Source organism: Aristolochia californica, unplaced genomic scaffold, assembly GCF_029961685.1.
Source record: "Aristolochia californica isolate CCGP_79_NKW_82.1479 unplaced genomic scaffold, dmAriCali1.0.hap1 SCAF_2, whole genome shotgun sequence".
Taxonomy (NCBI): domain Eukaryota; kingdom Viridiplantae; phylum Streptophyta; class Magnoliopsida; order Piperales; family Aristolochiaceae; genus Aristolochia; species Aristolochia californica.
In genome coordinates this window covers 23,334,494-23,353,085 of record NW_027181881.1, presented here as the reverse complement: position 1 = coordinate 23,353,085, position 18,592 = coordinate 23,334,494, and the positions used below count along the sequence as shown (strand labels likewise).

Sequence of the window (18,592 nt, the reverse complement as noted above, 5' to 3'; positions counted from 1 at the left end):
GGTTTTGTTATCCATGTTTAGGAAATTCCACTAGTACAACCCCAAATAATAGGCTTGGTGGAATTTTATAGGAAAGGGACTTCTAACTGATCCTAACAAGCTTTAAGTGTGGTTGATATGCATGCCAGAAACATGTTGAGGATGCAAGTGGACCTAATGATCCAAAAATTTCTTGGAGTAGAAAAAATCAATTTATCAAGTGGTTGGATGTTTACCAGAGCCAAACAACCCACTTTTTACCTGTCCTTAAAAATCACAGATACTTTTTGGAACTATCTCTCTCAGCATTTTTGGATGTTCAAATTTGTTTTCAGACCCAAACTTGAGTTTTCACTCCCCCATTTTTCTCGTAAACAAAAAAGATATAAGGCATACCAAAATGAAAATTTTAGAGTTCATGTATGCAAAAAAAATTTGAAATTTATTTCACGCTCTAAAAATGAACTTCTAGGTTTTTTTATCCATGTTTGGGAAATTCCACTAGTATAACCCCTAATAATAAGCTTGGTGGAATTTTATAGGTAAGGGACTTCTAACTGATCCGAACATGCATTAAGTGCGGTGGATATGCTTGCCAGAAACATCTTGACGAAGCAAGTGGTCCTAATGATCTAAAAATTTCAAGGAGGAGAAAAAATCAAATTCTCAAGTGGTTGGATATTTACTAGAGCCAAACAACCCACTTTTTGCCTATCGTTAAAAATCACAGATACTTTTTGGAACTATCTCTCTCACCATTTGTGCTTTTCCATTTTGGATGTTCAAATTTGTTTTCAGATCCAAACTTGAGCTTTCACTCCCACATTTTTCTTGTAAACAAAAAAGATATAAGGCATAAAAAAATGAAAATTTTAGAGACCATGTATGCAGAGAAAAATTTAAAAATTATTTCACGCACTAAAAATGATCTCCAAGGTTTTGTTATCCATGTTTGGGAAATTTCACTAGTACAACCCAAAACAATAGGCTTGGCGGAATTTTATAGGAAAGGGACTTCTAACTGATCCTAACATGGTTTAGGTGTGGTGGATATGCAAGCCAGAAACATGTTGAGGATGCAAGTGGACCTAATGATCCAAAAATTTCAAGGAGTAGAAAAAATCAAATTGTCAAGTGGTTGGATATTTACCAGAGCCAAACCACCCCCACTTTTTGCCTATCCTTAAAAATCTCAGATACTTTTTGGAACTATATCTCTCACCATTTGTGCATTTCCATTTTGGATGTTCAAATTTGTTTTCAAATCCAAACTTGAGCTTTCACTCCCCAATTTTTCTCGTAAACAAAAAAATTAAAGGCATAAAAAAATGAAAATTTTAGAGACCACGTATGCAGAGAAAAATTTAAAAATTATTTCACGCACTAAAAATGAACTCCAAGGTTTTGTTATCCTTGTTTGGGAAATTCCACTAGTACAACCCCTAATAATAAGCTTGGTAGAATTATATAGGAAAGGGACTTCTAACTGATCCTAACATGCTTTAAGTGTGGTGGATATGCATGCCAAAAACATGTTGAGGATGCAAGTGGACCTAATGATTCAAAAATTTCAAGGAGTAGAAAAAATCAAACTCTCAAGTGGTTGGATATTTACCAGAGCCAAACAACCCACTTTTTGCCTATCCTTAAAAAGCACAGATACTTTTTGGAACTGTCTCTCTCACCATGTGTGCATTTCCATTTTGGATATTCAAATTTGTTTTCAGATCCAAACTTGAGTTTTCACTCCCCCATTTTTCTCGTAAACAAAAAAGATATAAGGCATAAAAAAATTAAAATTAAAGAGTCCATGTAAGCAAAAAAAAAATTTGAAAATTATTTCACGCACTAAAAATGAACTCCAAGGTTTTGTTATCCATGTTTGGGAAATTCCACTAGTACAACCGCTAATAATAAGCTTGGTGGAATTTTATAGGAATGGGACTTCTAACTGATCCTAACATGCTTTAAGTGTGGTAGAAATGCATGCCAGAAACATTTTGAGGATGCAAGTGGACCTAATGATCCAAAAATTTCAAGGAGTAGAAAAAATCAAATTCTCAAGTGGTTGGATATTTACCAGAGCCAAACAACCCACTTTTTGCCTATCCTTAAAAATCACAGATACTTTTTGGAACTATCACTCTTACCATTTGTGCATTTCCATTTTGGATGTTCAAATTATTTTTTAGATCCAAACTTGAGTTTTCCCTCCCTCATTTTTCTCGTAAACAAAAAAGATATATGGCTTACAAAAATGAAAATTTTAGAGTCCATGTATGCAAAAAAAAATTTTAATTATTTCACGCACTAAAAATGTACTCCAAAGTTTTTTTATCCTTGTTTGGGCAATTCCACTAGTACAACCCCTAATAATAAGCTTGGTGGAATTTTATCGGAAAAGGACTTCTAACTGATCCTAACATGCTTTAAGTGTCGTGGATATGCATTCCAGAAATATGTTGAGGATTCAAATGGACCTAATGATCCAAAAATTTCAAGGAGTAGAAAAAATCAAACTCTCAAGTGGTTGGATATTTACCAGAGCGAAACAACCCACTTTTTGCCTATCCTTAAAAATGACAGATACTTTTTTGAAGTATGTCTCTCGCCATTTTTGCATTTCCATTTTGGATGTTCAAATTTTTTTTTTGATCCAAACTCGAGCTTTCACTCCAACATTTTTCTCGTAAACAAAAAAGATAAAAGGCATAACAAAATGAAAATTTTAGAGTCCATGTATACAAAGAAAAATTTGAAAATTATTTCACGCACTAAAAATGAACTCCAAGGTTTTGTTATCCATGTTTGGGAAATTCTACTAGTACAACCCCTAATAATAAGGCTGGTGGAATTTTATAGGAAAGGGACTTCTAACTGGTCCTAACATGCTTTAAGTGTGGTGGATATGCATGCCAGAAACATGTTGAGGATGCAAGTGGACCTAATGATCCAAAAATTTCAAGGAGTAGAAAAAATCAAACTCTCAAGTGGTTGGATATTTACCCGAGCCAAACAACCTACTTTTTGCCAATCCTTAAAAAGAACAGATACTTTTTGGAACTGTCTCTCTCACCTTGTGTGCATTTCCATTTTGGATGTTCAAATTTGTTTTCAAAACCAAACTTGAGTTTTCACTCCCCCATTTTTCTCGTAAACAAAAAAGATATAAGGCATAACAAAATGAAAATTTTAGAGTCCAAGTATGCAAAAAAAAAATTTGAAAATTATTTCACGCACTAAAAATGAACTCCTAGGTTTTGTTTTCCATGTTTGGGAAAATTCCACGAGTACAACCCCTAATAATAAGCATGTGGAATTTTATAGGAAGGGGTCTTCTAATTGATCCTAACATGCTTTAAGTGTTGTGGATATGCATGCCAGAAATATATTGGGGATGCAAGTGGACCTAATGATCCAAAAATTTCAAGTAGTAGAGAAAATCAAATTCTCAAGTGGTGGGATATTTACTAGAGCCAAACAACCCACTTTTTGCCTATCCTTAAAAATCACAGATACTTTTTGGAACTATCTCTCTCAGTATTTGTGGCTTTCCATTTTGGTTGTTCAAATTTGTTTTCTGATCCAAACTTGAGTTTTCACTCCCCCATTTTTCTCGTAAACATAAAAGATAGAAGGCATAACAAAATGAAAATTTTAGAGTCCTTGTATGCAAAAAACAAAGTAGAAAATTATTTCACATACTAAAAATGAACTCCATGGTTTTGTTATCCACGTTTGGGAAATTCCACTAGAACAATAGCTAATAATTAGTTTGGTGGAATGTTATAGGAAAGGGATTTCTAACTGATCCTAACATGCTTTAAGTGCGGTGGATATGCATGCCAGAAACATGTTGAGGATGCAAGTGGACCTAATGATCCAAAAATTTCAAGGAGTAGAAAAAATCAAATTCACAAGTGGTTGGATATTTACTAGAGCCAAACATCCCACTTTTTGCCTATCCTTAAAAATCACAAATACTTTTTGGAACTACCCCTCTCAGCACTTATGCATTTCCATTTTGGATCTTCAAATTTGTTTTCAGATCCGAACTTGAGTGTTCACTCCCCCATTTTCTCGTAAATAAAATAGATATACGGCATAAGAAAATGAAAATTTAGAGTCCATGTATGCAAAAAACAAAGTTGAAAATTATTTCACGCACTAAAAAGTAACTCCAAGGTTTTGTTATCCATGTTTCGGATATTCCCCTAGTACAACCTCTAATAATAAGCTTGGTGGAATTTTAGAGGAAATGGACTTATAACTGATCCTAACATGCTTTAAGTGTGGTGGATATGCATGCCAAAAACATGTTGAGGATGCAAGTGGACCTAATGATCCAAAAATTTCAAGGAGTAGAAAAAATCAAACTCTCAAGTGGCAGGATATTTACCAGAGCCAAACAACCCACTTTTTGGCTATCCTTAAAAAGCACAGATACTTTTTGGAATTGTCTCTCTCACCATGTGTGCATTTCCATTTTGGATATTCAAATTTGTTTTCAGATCCCAACGTGAGTTTTCACTCCGCCATTTTTCTCGTAAACAAAAAAGATATAAGGCATAAAAAAAATTAAAATTTTAGAGTCCATGTAAGCAAAAAAAAAAATTTGAAAATTATTTCACGCACTAAAAATGAACTCCAAGGTTTTGTTATCCATGTTTGGGAAATTCCACTAGTAGAACCCCTAATAATAAGCTTGGTGGAATTTTATAGGAATGGGACTTCTAACTGATCCTAACATGCTTTAAGTGTGGTGGATATGCATGCCAGAAACATGTTGAGGATGCAAGTGGACCTAATGATCCAAAAATTTCAAGGAGTAGAACAAATCAAATTCTCAAGTGGTTGGATATTTACCAGAGCCAAACAACCCACTTGTTGCCTATCCTTAAAAATCACAGATACTTTTTGGAACTATCACTCTTACCATTTGTGCATTTCCATTTTGGATGTTCAAATTATTTTTCAGATCCAAACTTGAGTTTTCCCTCCCTCATTTTTCTCGTAAACAAAAAAGAAGTATGGCTTACAAAAATGAAAATTTTAGAGTCCATGTATGCAAAAAAAAATTTAAATTATTTCACGCACTAAAAATGTATTCCAAGGTTTTTTTATCCATGTTTGGGCAATTCCACTAGTACAACCCCTAATAATAAGCTTGGTGGAATTTTCTAGGAAAGGGACTTCTAACTGATCCTAACATGCTTTAAGTGTGGTGGATATGCATGCCAGAAGCATGTTGAGGATGCAAGTGGACCTAATGATCCAAAAATTTCAAGGAGTAGAAAAAATCAAATTCTCAAGTGGTTGGATATTTACCAGAGCCAAACAACACACTTTTTGCCTATCCTTAAAAATCACAAATAATTTTTGGAACTATCTCTCTTATATTTTGTGCATTTGCATTTTGGATTTTAAAATTTTTTTTCAGATCCAAACTTGAGTTTTCCCTCCCTTATTTTTATCGTAAACAAAAAGGATATAAGGCATAATAAAATGAAAATTTTAGAGTCCATGTATGAAAAAAAAAATTGAAAATTATTTCAGGCACTAAAAATGAACTCCATGGTTTTGTTATCCATGTTTAGGAAATTCCACTAGTACAACCCCAAATAATAGGCTTGGTGGAATTTTATAGGAAAGGGACTTCTAACTGATCCTAACATGCTTTAAGTGTGGTTGATATGCATGCCAGAAACATGTTGAGGATGCAAGTGGACCTAATGATCCAAAAATTTCTTGGAGTAGAAAAAATCAATTTATCAAGTGGTTAGATGTTTACCAGAGCCAAACAACCCACTTTTTACCTGTCCTTAAAAATCACAGATACTTTTTGGATCTATCTCTCTCAGCATTTTTGGATGTTCAAATTTGTTTTCGGACCCAAACTTGAGTTTTCACTCCCCCATTTTTCTCGTAAAAAAAAAGATATAAGGCATACCAAAATGAAAATTTTAGAGTCCATGTATGCAACAAAAATTTGAAATTTATTTCATCCACTAAAAATGAACTTCTAGGTTTTTTTATCCATGTTTGGGAAATTCCACTAGTATAACCCCTAATAATAAGCTTGGTGGAATTTTATAGGTAAGGGACTTCTAACTGATCCTAACATGCTTTAAGTGTGGTGGATATGCATGCCAGAAATATGTTGAGGATTCAAATGGACCTAATGATCCAAAAATTCCAAGGAGTAGAAAAAATCAAACTCTCAAGTGGTTGGATATTTACCAGAGCGAAACATCCCACGTTTTTGCCTATCCTTAAAAATGACAAATACTTTTTTGAAGTATGTCTCTCACCATTTGTGCATTTCCATTTTTGATGTTCAAATTTGTTTTCAGATCCAAACTTGGGCTTTCACTCCAACATTTTTCTCGTAAACAAAAAAGATAAAAGGCATAACAAAATGAAAATTTTAGAGTCCATCTTTACAAAGAAAAATTAGAAAATTATTTCACACACTAAAAATGAACTCCAAGGTTTTGTTATCCATGTTTGGGAAATTCCACTCGTACAACCCCTAATAATAAGGTTGGTGGAATTTTATAGGAAAGGGACTTCTAACTGATCCTAACATGCTTTATGTGTGGTGGATGTGCATCCCAGAAACATGTTGAGGATGCAAGTGGACCTAATCGTCCAAAAATTTCAAGGAGTAGAAAAAATCAAACTCTCAAGTGGTTGGATATTTACCCGAGCCAAACAACCCACTTTTTTCCAATCCTTAAAAAGAACAGATACTTTTTGGAACTGTCTCTCTCACCATGTGTGCATTTCCATTTTGGATGTTCAAATTTGTTTTCAAAACCAAACTTGAGTTTTCAGTCCCCCATTTTTCTCGTAACAAAAAAGATAAAAGACATAACAAAATGAAAATTTTAGAGTCCAAGTACACAAAAAAAAATTTTAAAATTATTTCACACACTAAAAATGAACTCCAAGGTTTTGTTATCAATTTTTGGGAAATTCCACTAGTACAACCCTTTATAATAAGTTTGTGGAATTTTATAGGAAAGGGACTTCTAACTGATCCTAACATGCTTTAGGTGTGGTGGATATGCATGCCAGAAACATGTTGAGGATGCAAGTGGACCTAATGATCCAAAAATTTCAAGGTGTAGAAAAAATCAAATTCTCAAGTGGTTGGATAATTTACCAGAGCCAAACAACCCACTTTTTGCCTATCCCTAAAAATCATAGATACTTTTTGGAACTATCTCTCTCAGTATTTGTGCATTTCCATTTTGGATGTTCAAATTTGTTTTCAAATCCAAACCTGAGCTTTCACTCCCCCATTTTTCTCGTAAACAAAAAAGATATAAGATATAACAAAATGAAAATTTTAGAGTCCATGTATGAAAAAAAAATTTGAAAATTATTTCACGCACTAAAAATGAACTCCAAGGTTTTGTTATCCATGTTTGGGAAATTCCACTAGTACAACCCCTTATAATAAGCTTGGTGGAATTTTATAGGAAAGGGAATTCTAACTGATTCTAACATGCTTTAAGGGTGGTGGATATGCTTGCAAGAAACATGTTGAGGATGCAAGTGGACCTAATGATCCAAAAATTTCAAGGAGTAGAAAAAATCAAACTCTCAAGTGGTTGGATATTTACCAGCACCAAACAACCTACTTTTTGGATCTATCTCTCTCAGCATTTGTGCATTTCCATTTTGGATGTTCAAATTTGTTTTCAGATCCAAAGTTGAGTTTTCATTCCCCCATTTTTCTTGTAAACAAAAAAGACGTAAGGCAAAAAAAAAAAATGAAAATTTTAGAGTCCATGTATGGAAAAAAAAATTCAAAATTATTTCACGCACTAAAAATGAACTCCAAGGTTTTTTTATCCATGTTTGGGAAATTCCACTAGTACAACCCCTAATAATAAGCTTGGTGGAATTTTATAGGAAAGGGACTTCTAACAGATCCTAACATGCTTTAAGTGTGGTGGATACGCATGCCAGAAACATGTTGAGGATGCAAGTGGACCTAATGATCCAAAAATTTCAAGGAGTAGAAAAAATCAAATTGTCAAGTGGTTGGATATTTACCAGCGCCAAACCACCCACTCTTTGCCTATCCTTAAAAATCGCAGATACTTTTTGGAACTATCTCTCTCAGCATTTGTGCATTTCTATTTTGGATGTTCGAATTTGTTTTCAGATCCAAACCTGAGTTTTCCCTCCCGCATTTTTTTCGTAAACAAAAAAGATATAAGATATAACAAAATGAAAATTTTAGATTTAATGTATGCAAAAAAATTTTGAAAATTATTTCACGCACTAAAAATAAACTCCAAGGTTTTGTTATCCATGTTTGGGAAATTCCACTAGTACAACCCCTTATAATAAGCTTGGAGGAATTTTATAGGAAAGGGAGTTCTAACTGATCCTAACATGCTTTAAGTGTGGTGGATATGCTTGCAAGAAACATGTTGAGGATGCAAGTGGACCTAATGATCCAAAAATTTCAAGGAGTAGAAAAAATCAAACTCTCAAGTGGTTGTATATTTACCAGAGCCGGACAACCTACTTTTTGCCTATCCTTAAAAATCACAGATACTTTTTGGAACTCTCTCTCTCACCATATGTGTATTTCCATTTTGGATGTTCAAATTCGTTTTCAGATCCAAACTAGAGTTTTCACTCTGCCATTTTTCTCATAAACAAAAAAGATATAAGGCATAACAAAATTAAAATTTTAGAGTCAAAGTAAGCAAAAAAAAATTTGAAAATTTTTTCACACACTAAAAATGAACTCTAGGGTTTTGTTGTCCATGTTTGGGAAATTTCACTAGTACAACCCCTAATAATAAGCTTGGTGAAATTTTACAGGAAAGGGAATTCGAATTGATCCTAACATGATTTAAGTGTGGTGGATATGCATGCGAGAAACATGTTGAGGATGCAAGTGGACCTAATGATCTAAAAAATTCAAGAAGTAGAAAAAATAATTCTCAAGTAGTTGGATATTTACCCAACCCAAACAACCCACTTTTTGCCTATCCTTAAAAATCACAGATACTTTTTGGAACTATCTCTCTCAGCATTTGTGCATTTCCATTTTGGATGTTCAATTTTTTTTTCAGATCCAAACTTGTGTTTTGACTCCCCCATTTTACTCGTAAACAAAAAAGACATAAGGCATAAAAAAAAGAAAATTTTAGAGTCCATGTATGTAAAAAAAAAAATTCAAAATTATTTCACCCCCTATAAATGAACTACAAGGTTTTTTTATCCATGTTTTGGAAATTCCACTAGTACAACCCCTAATAATAAGCTTGATGGAATTTTATAGTAAAGGGACTTCAAACTGATCGTAGCATGCTTTAAGTGTAGTGGATATGCTTGCCAGAAACATGTTGAGGATGCAAGTGGACCCAATGATCCGAAAATTTCAAAGAGTAGAAAAAATCAAATTCTCAAGTGGTATGATATTTCCAGAGCTAAACAACCCACTTTTTGCCTATCCTTAAAAATCACAGATACTTTTTGGAACTATATCTCTCACCATTTGTGCATTTCCTTTTTGGATGTAAAAATTTGTTTTCAGATCCAAACTTTAGTTTTCACTCCCCCATTTTTCTCGTACACAAAAAAGATATGAGGCATAAAAAAATGAAAATTTTAGAGACCGTGTATGAAAAAAAAAATTTGAAAATTATTTCACGCACTAAAAATGGACTCCAAGGTTTTGTTATCCATGTTTGGGAAATTCCACTACTACAACTCCTAATAATAAGCTTGGTGAAATTTTATAGGAAAGGGACTTCTAACTGATCCTAATATGCTTTAAGTGTGGTGGATATGCTTGCCAGAAACATGTTGAGGATGTAAGTGGACCTAATATTCCAAAAATTTCAAGGAGTAGAAAAAATCAAATTCTTAAGTGGTTGGATGTTTACCAGCGCCAAACAACCCACTTTTTGCCTATCCTTAAAAATCACAGATACTTTTTGGAACTATCACTCTCATCATTTGTGAATTTCCATTTTGGATGTTCAAATTTGTTTTTCAGATCCAAACATGAGTTTTCACTCCCCCTTTTTTTCTCGTAAACTGAAAAGATATAAGGGTTAACAAAATGAAAATTTTACAGTCCCAGTTTGCAAAAAATAATTTGAAAATTATTTCACGCAGAAAAAATGATCTCCAAGATTTTGTTTTCCATGATTGGGAAATTCCACAAGTACAATCCCTTATAAAAAGGTTGGTGGAATTTTATAGGAAAGGGACTTCTAAATGATCCTAACATGCTTTAAGTGTGGTGGATATGCATGTCAGAAACATGTTGAGGATGCAAGTGGACCTAATGTTCCAAAAATTTCAAGGAGTAGAAAAAATCAAACTCTCATGTGGTTGAATATTTACGAGAGCCAAACAATCCACGTTTTGCCTGTACTTAAAAATCACAGATACTTTTTGGAATTATCTCTCTCACCATTTGTGCATTTCCATTTTGGATGTTCAAATTTGTTTTCAGATCCAAACTTGATATTTCACTCCCCCATTTTTCGCGTAAACAAAAAAGATATAAGGCATAAAAAAAAGAAAATTTAACATTCCATGTATGCAAAGAAAATTTGAAAATTTTTTCATGCACTAAAAATGAATTCCAAGGTTTTGTTATCCATGTTTGGGAAATTCCACTAGTACAACCCTAATAATAAGCTTGGTGGAATTTTATAGGAAAGGGACTTCTAACTGATCCTAACATGCTTTAAGTGCGGGGGATATGCTTGCAGGAAACATGTTGAGGATGCAAGTGGACCTAATGATCCAAAAATTTCAAGGAGTAGAAAAAATCAAACTCTCAAGTGGTTGGATATTTACCAGAGCCAAACAACCTAATTTTTACCTATCCTTAAAAATCACAGATACTTTTTGGAACTATCTCTCTCACCATATGTGGATTTCCATTTTGGATGTTCAAATTTGTTTTCAGATCCAAACTTGAGTTTTCACTCCCCCATTTTTCTCGTAAACAAAAAATATATAAGGCATAAAAAAATGAAAATTTTAGAGTCCAACTAAGCAAAAAAATTTGAAAATTTTTTCACGCACTAAAAATGAACTCCAAGGTTTTGTTATCCATGTTTGGGAATGTCCACTAGTACAACCCCTAATAATAAGCTTAGTGGAATTTTATTGGAAAGAGACTTCTAACTGATCCTAACATGCTTTAAGTGTGGTGGATATGCATGCCAGAAACATGTTCAGGATGCAAGTGGACCTAATGATCCAAAAATTTCAAGGAGTAGAAAAAATGAAACTCTCAAGTGGTTGGATATTTACCAGAGCCAAACAACCCTCTTTTTGCCTATCCTTAAAAATCACAGCTACTTTTTGGAACTATCTCTCTCACCATTTGTGCATTTCCATATTTGATGTTCAAAGTTGTTTTCAATATAAAACTTGATTTTTCACTCCCCCATTTCTCTCGTAAACAAAAAAGATAGAAGGCCTAACAAAATGAAAATTTTAGAGTCCATCTATTGAAAAAAAAAATTTGAAAATTATTTCATGCACTAAAAATGAACTCCAAGGTTTTGTTGTCCATGTTTGGGAAATTCCACTAGTACAACCCCTAATAATAAGCCTCGTGGAATTTTATAGGAAGGGACTTCTAACTGATCCTAACAGGCTTTAAGTGTTGTGGATATGCATGCCAGAAACATGTGGAGGATGCAAGTGGTCCTAATGATCGAAAAATTTCATGGAGTAGAAAAAATCAAATTCTCAAGTGGTTGGATATTTACCAGAGCCAAACAACCCACTTTTAGCCTATCCTTTAAAATCACAGATACTTTTTGGAACTATCTCTCTCACCATTTGTGCATTTCCATTTTGGATGTACAAATTTGTTTTCAGATCCAAACTTTAGTTTTCACTCCCCCATTTTTCTCGTAAACAAAAAAGATATGAGGCATAACAAAATGAAAATTTTAGAGTCCATGTATGAAAAAAAAAATTGAAAATTATTTCACGCACTAAAAATGGACTCCAAGGTTTTGTTATCCATGTTTGGGAAATTCCACTACTACAACCCCTAATAATAACCTTGGTGAAATTTTATAGGAAAGGGACTTCTAACTGATCCTAATATGTTTTAAGTGTGGTGGATATGCATGCCAGAAACATGTTGAGGATGCAAGTGGACCTAATGATCCAAAAATTTCTAGGAGTAGAAAAAATCAAATTCTCAAGTGGGTTGTTATTTACCATCGCCAAACAACCCACTTTTTGCCTATCCTTAAAACTCACTGATACTTTTTGGAACTATCACTCTCAGCATTTGTGAATTTCCATTTTGGATGTTCAAATTTTTTTTTAAGATCCAAACATAAGTTTTCACTCCCCCATTTTTCTCGTCAACAAAAAAGATGTAAGGCATAACAAAATGAAAATTTTAGAGTTTGGAAAAAAAAATTTGAAAATTATTTCACGCACAAAAAATGATCTCCAAGATTTTGTTTTCCATGTTTGGGAAATTCCACTAGTACAACCCCTTATAAAAAGGCTGGTGGAATTTTATAGGAAAGGGACTTCTAAATGATCCTAACATGCTTTAAGTGTGGTGGATATGCATGTCAGAAACATGTTGAGGATGCAAGTGGACCTAATGTTCCAAAAATTTCAAGGATTAAAAAAAATCAAACTCTCATGTGGTTGAATATTTACGAGAGCCAAACAAGCCATGTTTTGCCTATCCTTAAAAATCACAGATACTTTTTGGAACTATCACTCTCAGCAATTGTACATTTCCATTTTGGATGTTCAAATTTGTTTTCTGATCCAAACTTGAGATTTCACTCCCCCATTTTTCTCGTAAACAAAAAAGATATATGGCATAACAAAAATAAAATTAAAGATTCCATGTTTGAAAAATTAATTTGAAAATTATTTCACGCACTAAAAATGATCTCCACGGTTTTGTTATCCATGTTTCGGAAATTTCACTAGTACAACCCCTAATAATAAGCTTGGTGGAATTTTATAGGAAAGGGACTTCTAACTGATCCTAACATGGTTTAAGTGTGGTGGATATGCATGCCAGAAACATGTTGGGGATGCAAGTGGTCCTAATGATCCAAAAATTTCAAGTAGTAGAAAAAATCAAACTCTCAAGTGCTTGGATATTTACCAGAGCCAAACAACACACTTTTTGCCTATCCTTAAAAATCACAGATAATTTTTGGAACTATCTCTCTCAGCATTTTTTGGATGTTCAAGTTTGTTTTTAGACCCAAACTTGAGTTTTGACTCCCCCATTTTTCTCTTAAACAAAAAAGATATAAGGCTTAACAAAATGAAAATTTCAGAGTTCATGTATGCAAAAAAAATTTAAAAATTATTTCACGCACTAAAAAGGAACTCCTAGGTTTTTTTATCCATGTTTGGGAAATTCCACAAGTATAAGCCCTAATAATAAGCTTGGTGGAATTGTATAGGTATGGGACTTCTAACTGATCCAAACATGCTTCAAGTGTGGTGGATATGCATGCCAGAAACATGTTGACGATGCAAGTGGACCTAATGATCAAAAAATTTCAAGGAGGAGAAAAAATCAAATTCTCAAGTGGTCTGATATTTACCAGAGCCAAACAACCCACTTTTTGCCTATCCTTAAAAATCACAGATACTTTTCGGATCTATCTCTCTCAGCATTTGTGCATTTCCATTTTGGATGTTCAAATTTGTTTTCAGATCCAAAGTTGAGTTTTCATTCCCCCATTTTTCTTGTAAACAAAAAAGACATAAGGCAAAAAAAAAAAATGAAAATTTTAGAGTCCATGTATGGAAAAAAAATTCAAAATTATTTCATGCACTAAAAATGAACTCCAAGGTTTTTTTATCCATGTTTGGGAAATTCCACTAGTACAACCCCTAATAATAAGCTTGGTGGAATTTTATAGGAAAGGGACTTCTAACAGATCCTAACATGCTTTAAGTGTGGTGGATATGCATGCCAGAAACATGTTGAGGATGCAAGTGGACCTAATGATCCAAAAATTTCAAGGAGTAGAAAAAATCAAATTGTCAAGTGGTTGGATATTTACCAGCGCCAAACCACCCACTCTTTGCCTATCCTTAAAAATCGCAGATACTTTTTGGAACTATCTCTCTCAGCATTTGTGCATTTCTATTTTGGATGTTCAAATTTGTTTTCAGATGCAAACCTGAGTTTTCCCTCCCCCATTTTTTTCGTAAACAAAAAAGATATAAGATATAACAAAATGAAAATTTTAGATTTAATGTATGCAAAAAAATTTTGAAAATTATTTCACGCACTAAAAATGAACTCCAAGGTTTTGTTATCCATGTTTGGGAAATTCCACTAGTACAACCCCTTATAATAAGCTTGGAGGAATTTTATAGGAAAGGGAGTTCTAACTGATCCTAACATGCTTTAAGTGTGGTGGATATGCTTGCAAGAAACATGTTGAGGATGCAAGTGGACCTAATGATCCAAAAATTTCAAGGAGTAGAAAAAATCAAACTCTCAAGTGGTTGGATATTTACCAGAGCCAAACAACCTACTTTTTGCCTATCCTTACAAATTACAGATACTTTTTGGAACACTCTCTCTCACCATATGTGGATTTCCATTGTGGATGTTCAAATTCGTTTTCAGATCCAAACTAGAGTTTTCACTCCGCCATTTTTCTCATAAACAAAAAAGATATAAGGCATAACAAAATAAAAATTTTAGAGTCCAAGTAAGCAAAAAAAATTTGAAAATTTTTTCACACACTAAAAAAGAACTCTAGGGTTTTGTTGTCCATGTTTGGGAAATTTCACTAGTACAACCCATAATAATAAGCTTGGTGAAATTTTACAGGAAAGGGAATTCAAATTGATCCTAACATGCTTTAATTGTGGTGGATACGCATGCGAGAAACATGTTGAGGATGCAAGTGGACACTTTCAGATTCTCAAATAGTTGGATATTTACCCAAATTCTCAAATTCTCAAATAGTTGGATATTTACCCAATCCAAAAAATCAAATTCTCAAATAGTTGGATATTTACCCAATCCAAAAAACCCACTTTTTGCCTATCCTTAAAAATCATAGATACTTTTTGGAACTATCTCTCTCAGCATTTGTGCATTTCCATTTTGGATGTTCAAATTTTTTTTCTGATCCAAACTTGAGTTTTGACACCCCCATTTTACTCGTAAACAAAAAAGACATAAGGCTTAAAAAAAAGAAAATTTTAGAGTCTATGTATGCAAAAAAAAATTCAAAATTATTTCACCCCCTATAAATGAACTCCAAGGTTTTTTTATCCATGTTTTGGAAATTCCACTAGTCCAACCCCTAATAATAAGTTTGGTGGAATTTTATAGGAAAGGGACTTCAAATTGATCGTAGCATGCTTTAAGTGTTGTGGATATGCATGCCAGAAACATGTTGAGGATGCAAGTGGACCTAATGATCCAAAAATTTCAAGGAGTAGAAAAAATCAAATTCTCAATTGGTTGGATATTTCCAGAGCTAAACAACCCACATTTTGCCTATCCTTAAAAATCACAGATACTTTTTGGAACTATATCTCTCACCATTTGTGCATTTCCATTTTGGATGTGCAAATTTGTTTTCAGATCCAAACCTTAGTTTTCGCTCCCCCATTTTTCTCGTACACAAAAAAGATAAGAGGCATAACAAAATGAAAATTTTAGAGTCCATGTATGAAAAAAAAAAATTGAAAATTATTTCACGCACTAAAAATGGACTCCAAGGTTTTGTTATCCATGTTTGGGAAATTCCACTACTACAACCCCTAATAATAAGCTTGGTGAAACTTTATAGGGAAGGGACTTCTAACTGATCCTAATATGCTTTAAGTGTGGTGGATATGCATGCCAGAAACACGTTGAGGATGCAAGTGGACCTAATAATCCAAAAATTTCAAGGAGTAGAAAAACTCAAATTCTTAAGTAGTTGGATATTTACCAGCACCAAACAACCCACTTTTTGCCTATCCTTAAAAATCACAGATACCTTTCGGAACTATCACTCTCATCATTTGTGAATTTCCATTTTGGATGTTCAAATTTGTTTTTCAGATCCAATCATGAGTTTTCACTCCCCCATTTTTCTCGTAAACTAAAAAAATATAAGGGTTAACAAAATGAAAATTTTAGAGTCCTAGTTTGCAAAACATAATTTGAAAATTATTTCACGCAGAAAAAATGATCTCCAAGATTTTGTTTTCCATGTTTGGGAAATTCCACTAGTACAATCCCTTATAAAAAGGTTGGTGGAATTTTGACTTCTAAATGATCCTGACATGCTTTAAGTGTTGTGGATATGCATGCAAGAAACATGTTGAGGATGCAAGTGGACCTAATGTTCCAAAAATTTCAAGGAGTAGAAAAAATCAAACTCTCATGTGGTTGAATATTTACGAGAGCCAAACAATCCACGTTTTGCCTGTACTTAAAAACCACAGATACTTTTTGGAATTATCACTCTCACCATTTGTGCATTTCCATTTTGGATGTTCAATTTTGTTTTCAGATCCAAACTTGAGATTTCACTCCCCCATTTTTCGCGTAAACAAAAAAGATATAAGGCATAACAAAAAGAAAATTTAACATTCCATGTACGCAAAAAAAATTTGAAAATTTTTTCACACACTAAAAATGAACTCCAAGGTTTTGTTATCCATGTTAGGGAAATTCCACTAGTACAACCCCTAATATTAAGCTTGCTGGAATTTTATAGGAATGGGACTTCGAACTGATCCTAACATTCTTTAAGTGTGGTGGAAATGCATGCTAGAAACATGTTGAGGATGCAAGTGGACCTAATGATACAAAAATTTGAAGGAGTAGAAAAAATCAAATTCTCAAGTGGTTGGATATTTACTAGAGCCAAACAACCCATTTTTTGCCAATCCTTAAAACTCACAGATACTTTTTGGAACTATCTCTCTCAGCATTTATGCATTTCTATTTTGGATGTTCAAATTTGTTTTCAGATCCAAACTTGAGTTTTCACTCCCCCATTTTTCCCGTAAACAAAAAACATATAAGGCATAATAAAATGAAAATTTTAGAGTCCATGTATGCAAAAAAAAATTTGAAAATTATTTCACGCACGAAAAATGAACTCCATGGTTTTGTTATCCATGTTTGGGAAATTCCACTAGTACAACACCTAATAATAAGCTTGGTGCAATTTTATCGGAAAGGGACTTCTAACTGATGCTAACATGCTTTAAGTGTGGTGGATATGATGCCAGAAACATGTGGAGGATGCAAGTGGACCTAATGAACCAAAAATTTCAAGAAGTAGAAAAAATCAAATTCTCAAGTGGTTGGATATTTACCAGAGCCAAACAACCCACTTTTTGCCTATCCATAAAAATCACATATACTTTTTGGAACTATCTCTCTCAGCATTTGTGCATTTCCATTTTGGATGTTCAAATTTTTTTCATATCCAAACTTGAATTTTCACTCCCCCATTTTTCTCGTAAACAAAAAAGATATGAGGCATAGCAAAAATGAAAATTTTAGAGTCCATGTATGCAAAAAAAATTTGAAAATTATTTCACGCACTAAAAATGAACTCCAAGGTTTTGATATCCATGTTTGGGAAATTCCACTAGTACAACCCCTAATAATAAGCTTGGTGGAATTTTATAGGAAAGGACTTCTAACTGATCCTAACAAGCTTTAAGTGTGGTGGATATGCATGCTAGAAACATGTTGAGGATGCAAGTGGACGTAATTATCCCAAAATTTCAAGGAGTAGAAAAAATCAAATTCTCAAGTGGTTGGATGTTTACGAGAGCCAAACAACCCACTTTTTTCCTATCCTTAAAACCCACAGATACTTTTTGGAACTATCTCTCTCAGCGTTTGTGCATTTCCATTTTGGATGTTCAAATTTGTTTCCAGATCCAAACTTGAGTTTTCACTCCCCCTTTTTCCCGTAAACAAAAAAGATATAGGGCATAAAAAATGAAACTTTTTGAGTCCATGTATGCTAAAAAAAATTTGAAAATTATTTCACGCACTAAAAATGAATTCCAAGGTTTTGTTATCCATGTTTGGGAAATTCCGCTACTACAACCTCTAATAATAAACTTGGTGGAATTTTATAGGAAAGTACTTCTAACTGATCCTAACATGCTTTAAATGTGGTGGATATGCATGCCAGAAACATGTTGAGGTTGTAAGTGGACCAAATGATCCCAAAATTTCAAGGAGTCCAAAAAATCAAATTCTCAAGTGGTTGGATATTTACCAGAGCCAAACAACCGTCTTTTTGCCTATCCTTAAAACCCACAGATACTTTTTGGAACTATCTCTCTCAGCATTTGTGCATTTCCAATTATGATGTTCAAATTTGTTTTCATATCCAAACTTGAGTTTTCACTCCCCCATTTGTCCCGCAAACAAAAAGATATAAGGCATAACAAAATGAAAATTTTAGAGTCCATGTATGCAAAAAAAAATTTGAAAATTATTTCATGCACTAAAAATGAACTCTAAGGTTTTGTTATCCTTCATTGGGAAATTCCACTAGTACAACCCCTAATAATAAGCTTGGTCGAATTTAATAGGAAAAGGACTTCTAAC

The 18,592-nt window shown here is 33.5% G+C and overlaps 1 protein-coding gene across 1 annotated transcript in view; it reads right to left on the bottom strand.

Moving 5' to 3' along the window:
- LOC137954950 (uncharacterized) overlaps positions 1 to 14,604 on the bottom strand; it is a 57,392-nt gene extending 42,788 nt beyond the window's left edge. The window contains exon 1 of the mRNA XM_068801842.1: positions 14,588 to 14,604. Coding sequence (XP_068657943.1) covers positions 14,588 to 14,604 — 17 coding nt within the window. The remainder of the gene's footprint in view (positions 1 to 14,587) is intronic.
- Between the last annotated feature and the right edge of the window lie 3,988 nt (positions 14,605 to 18,592).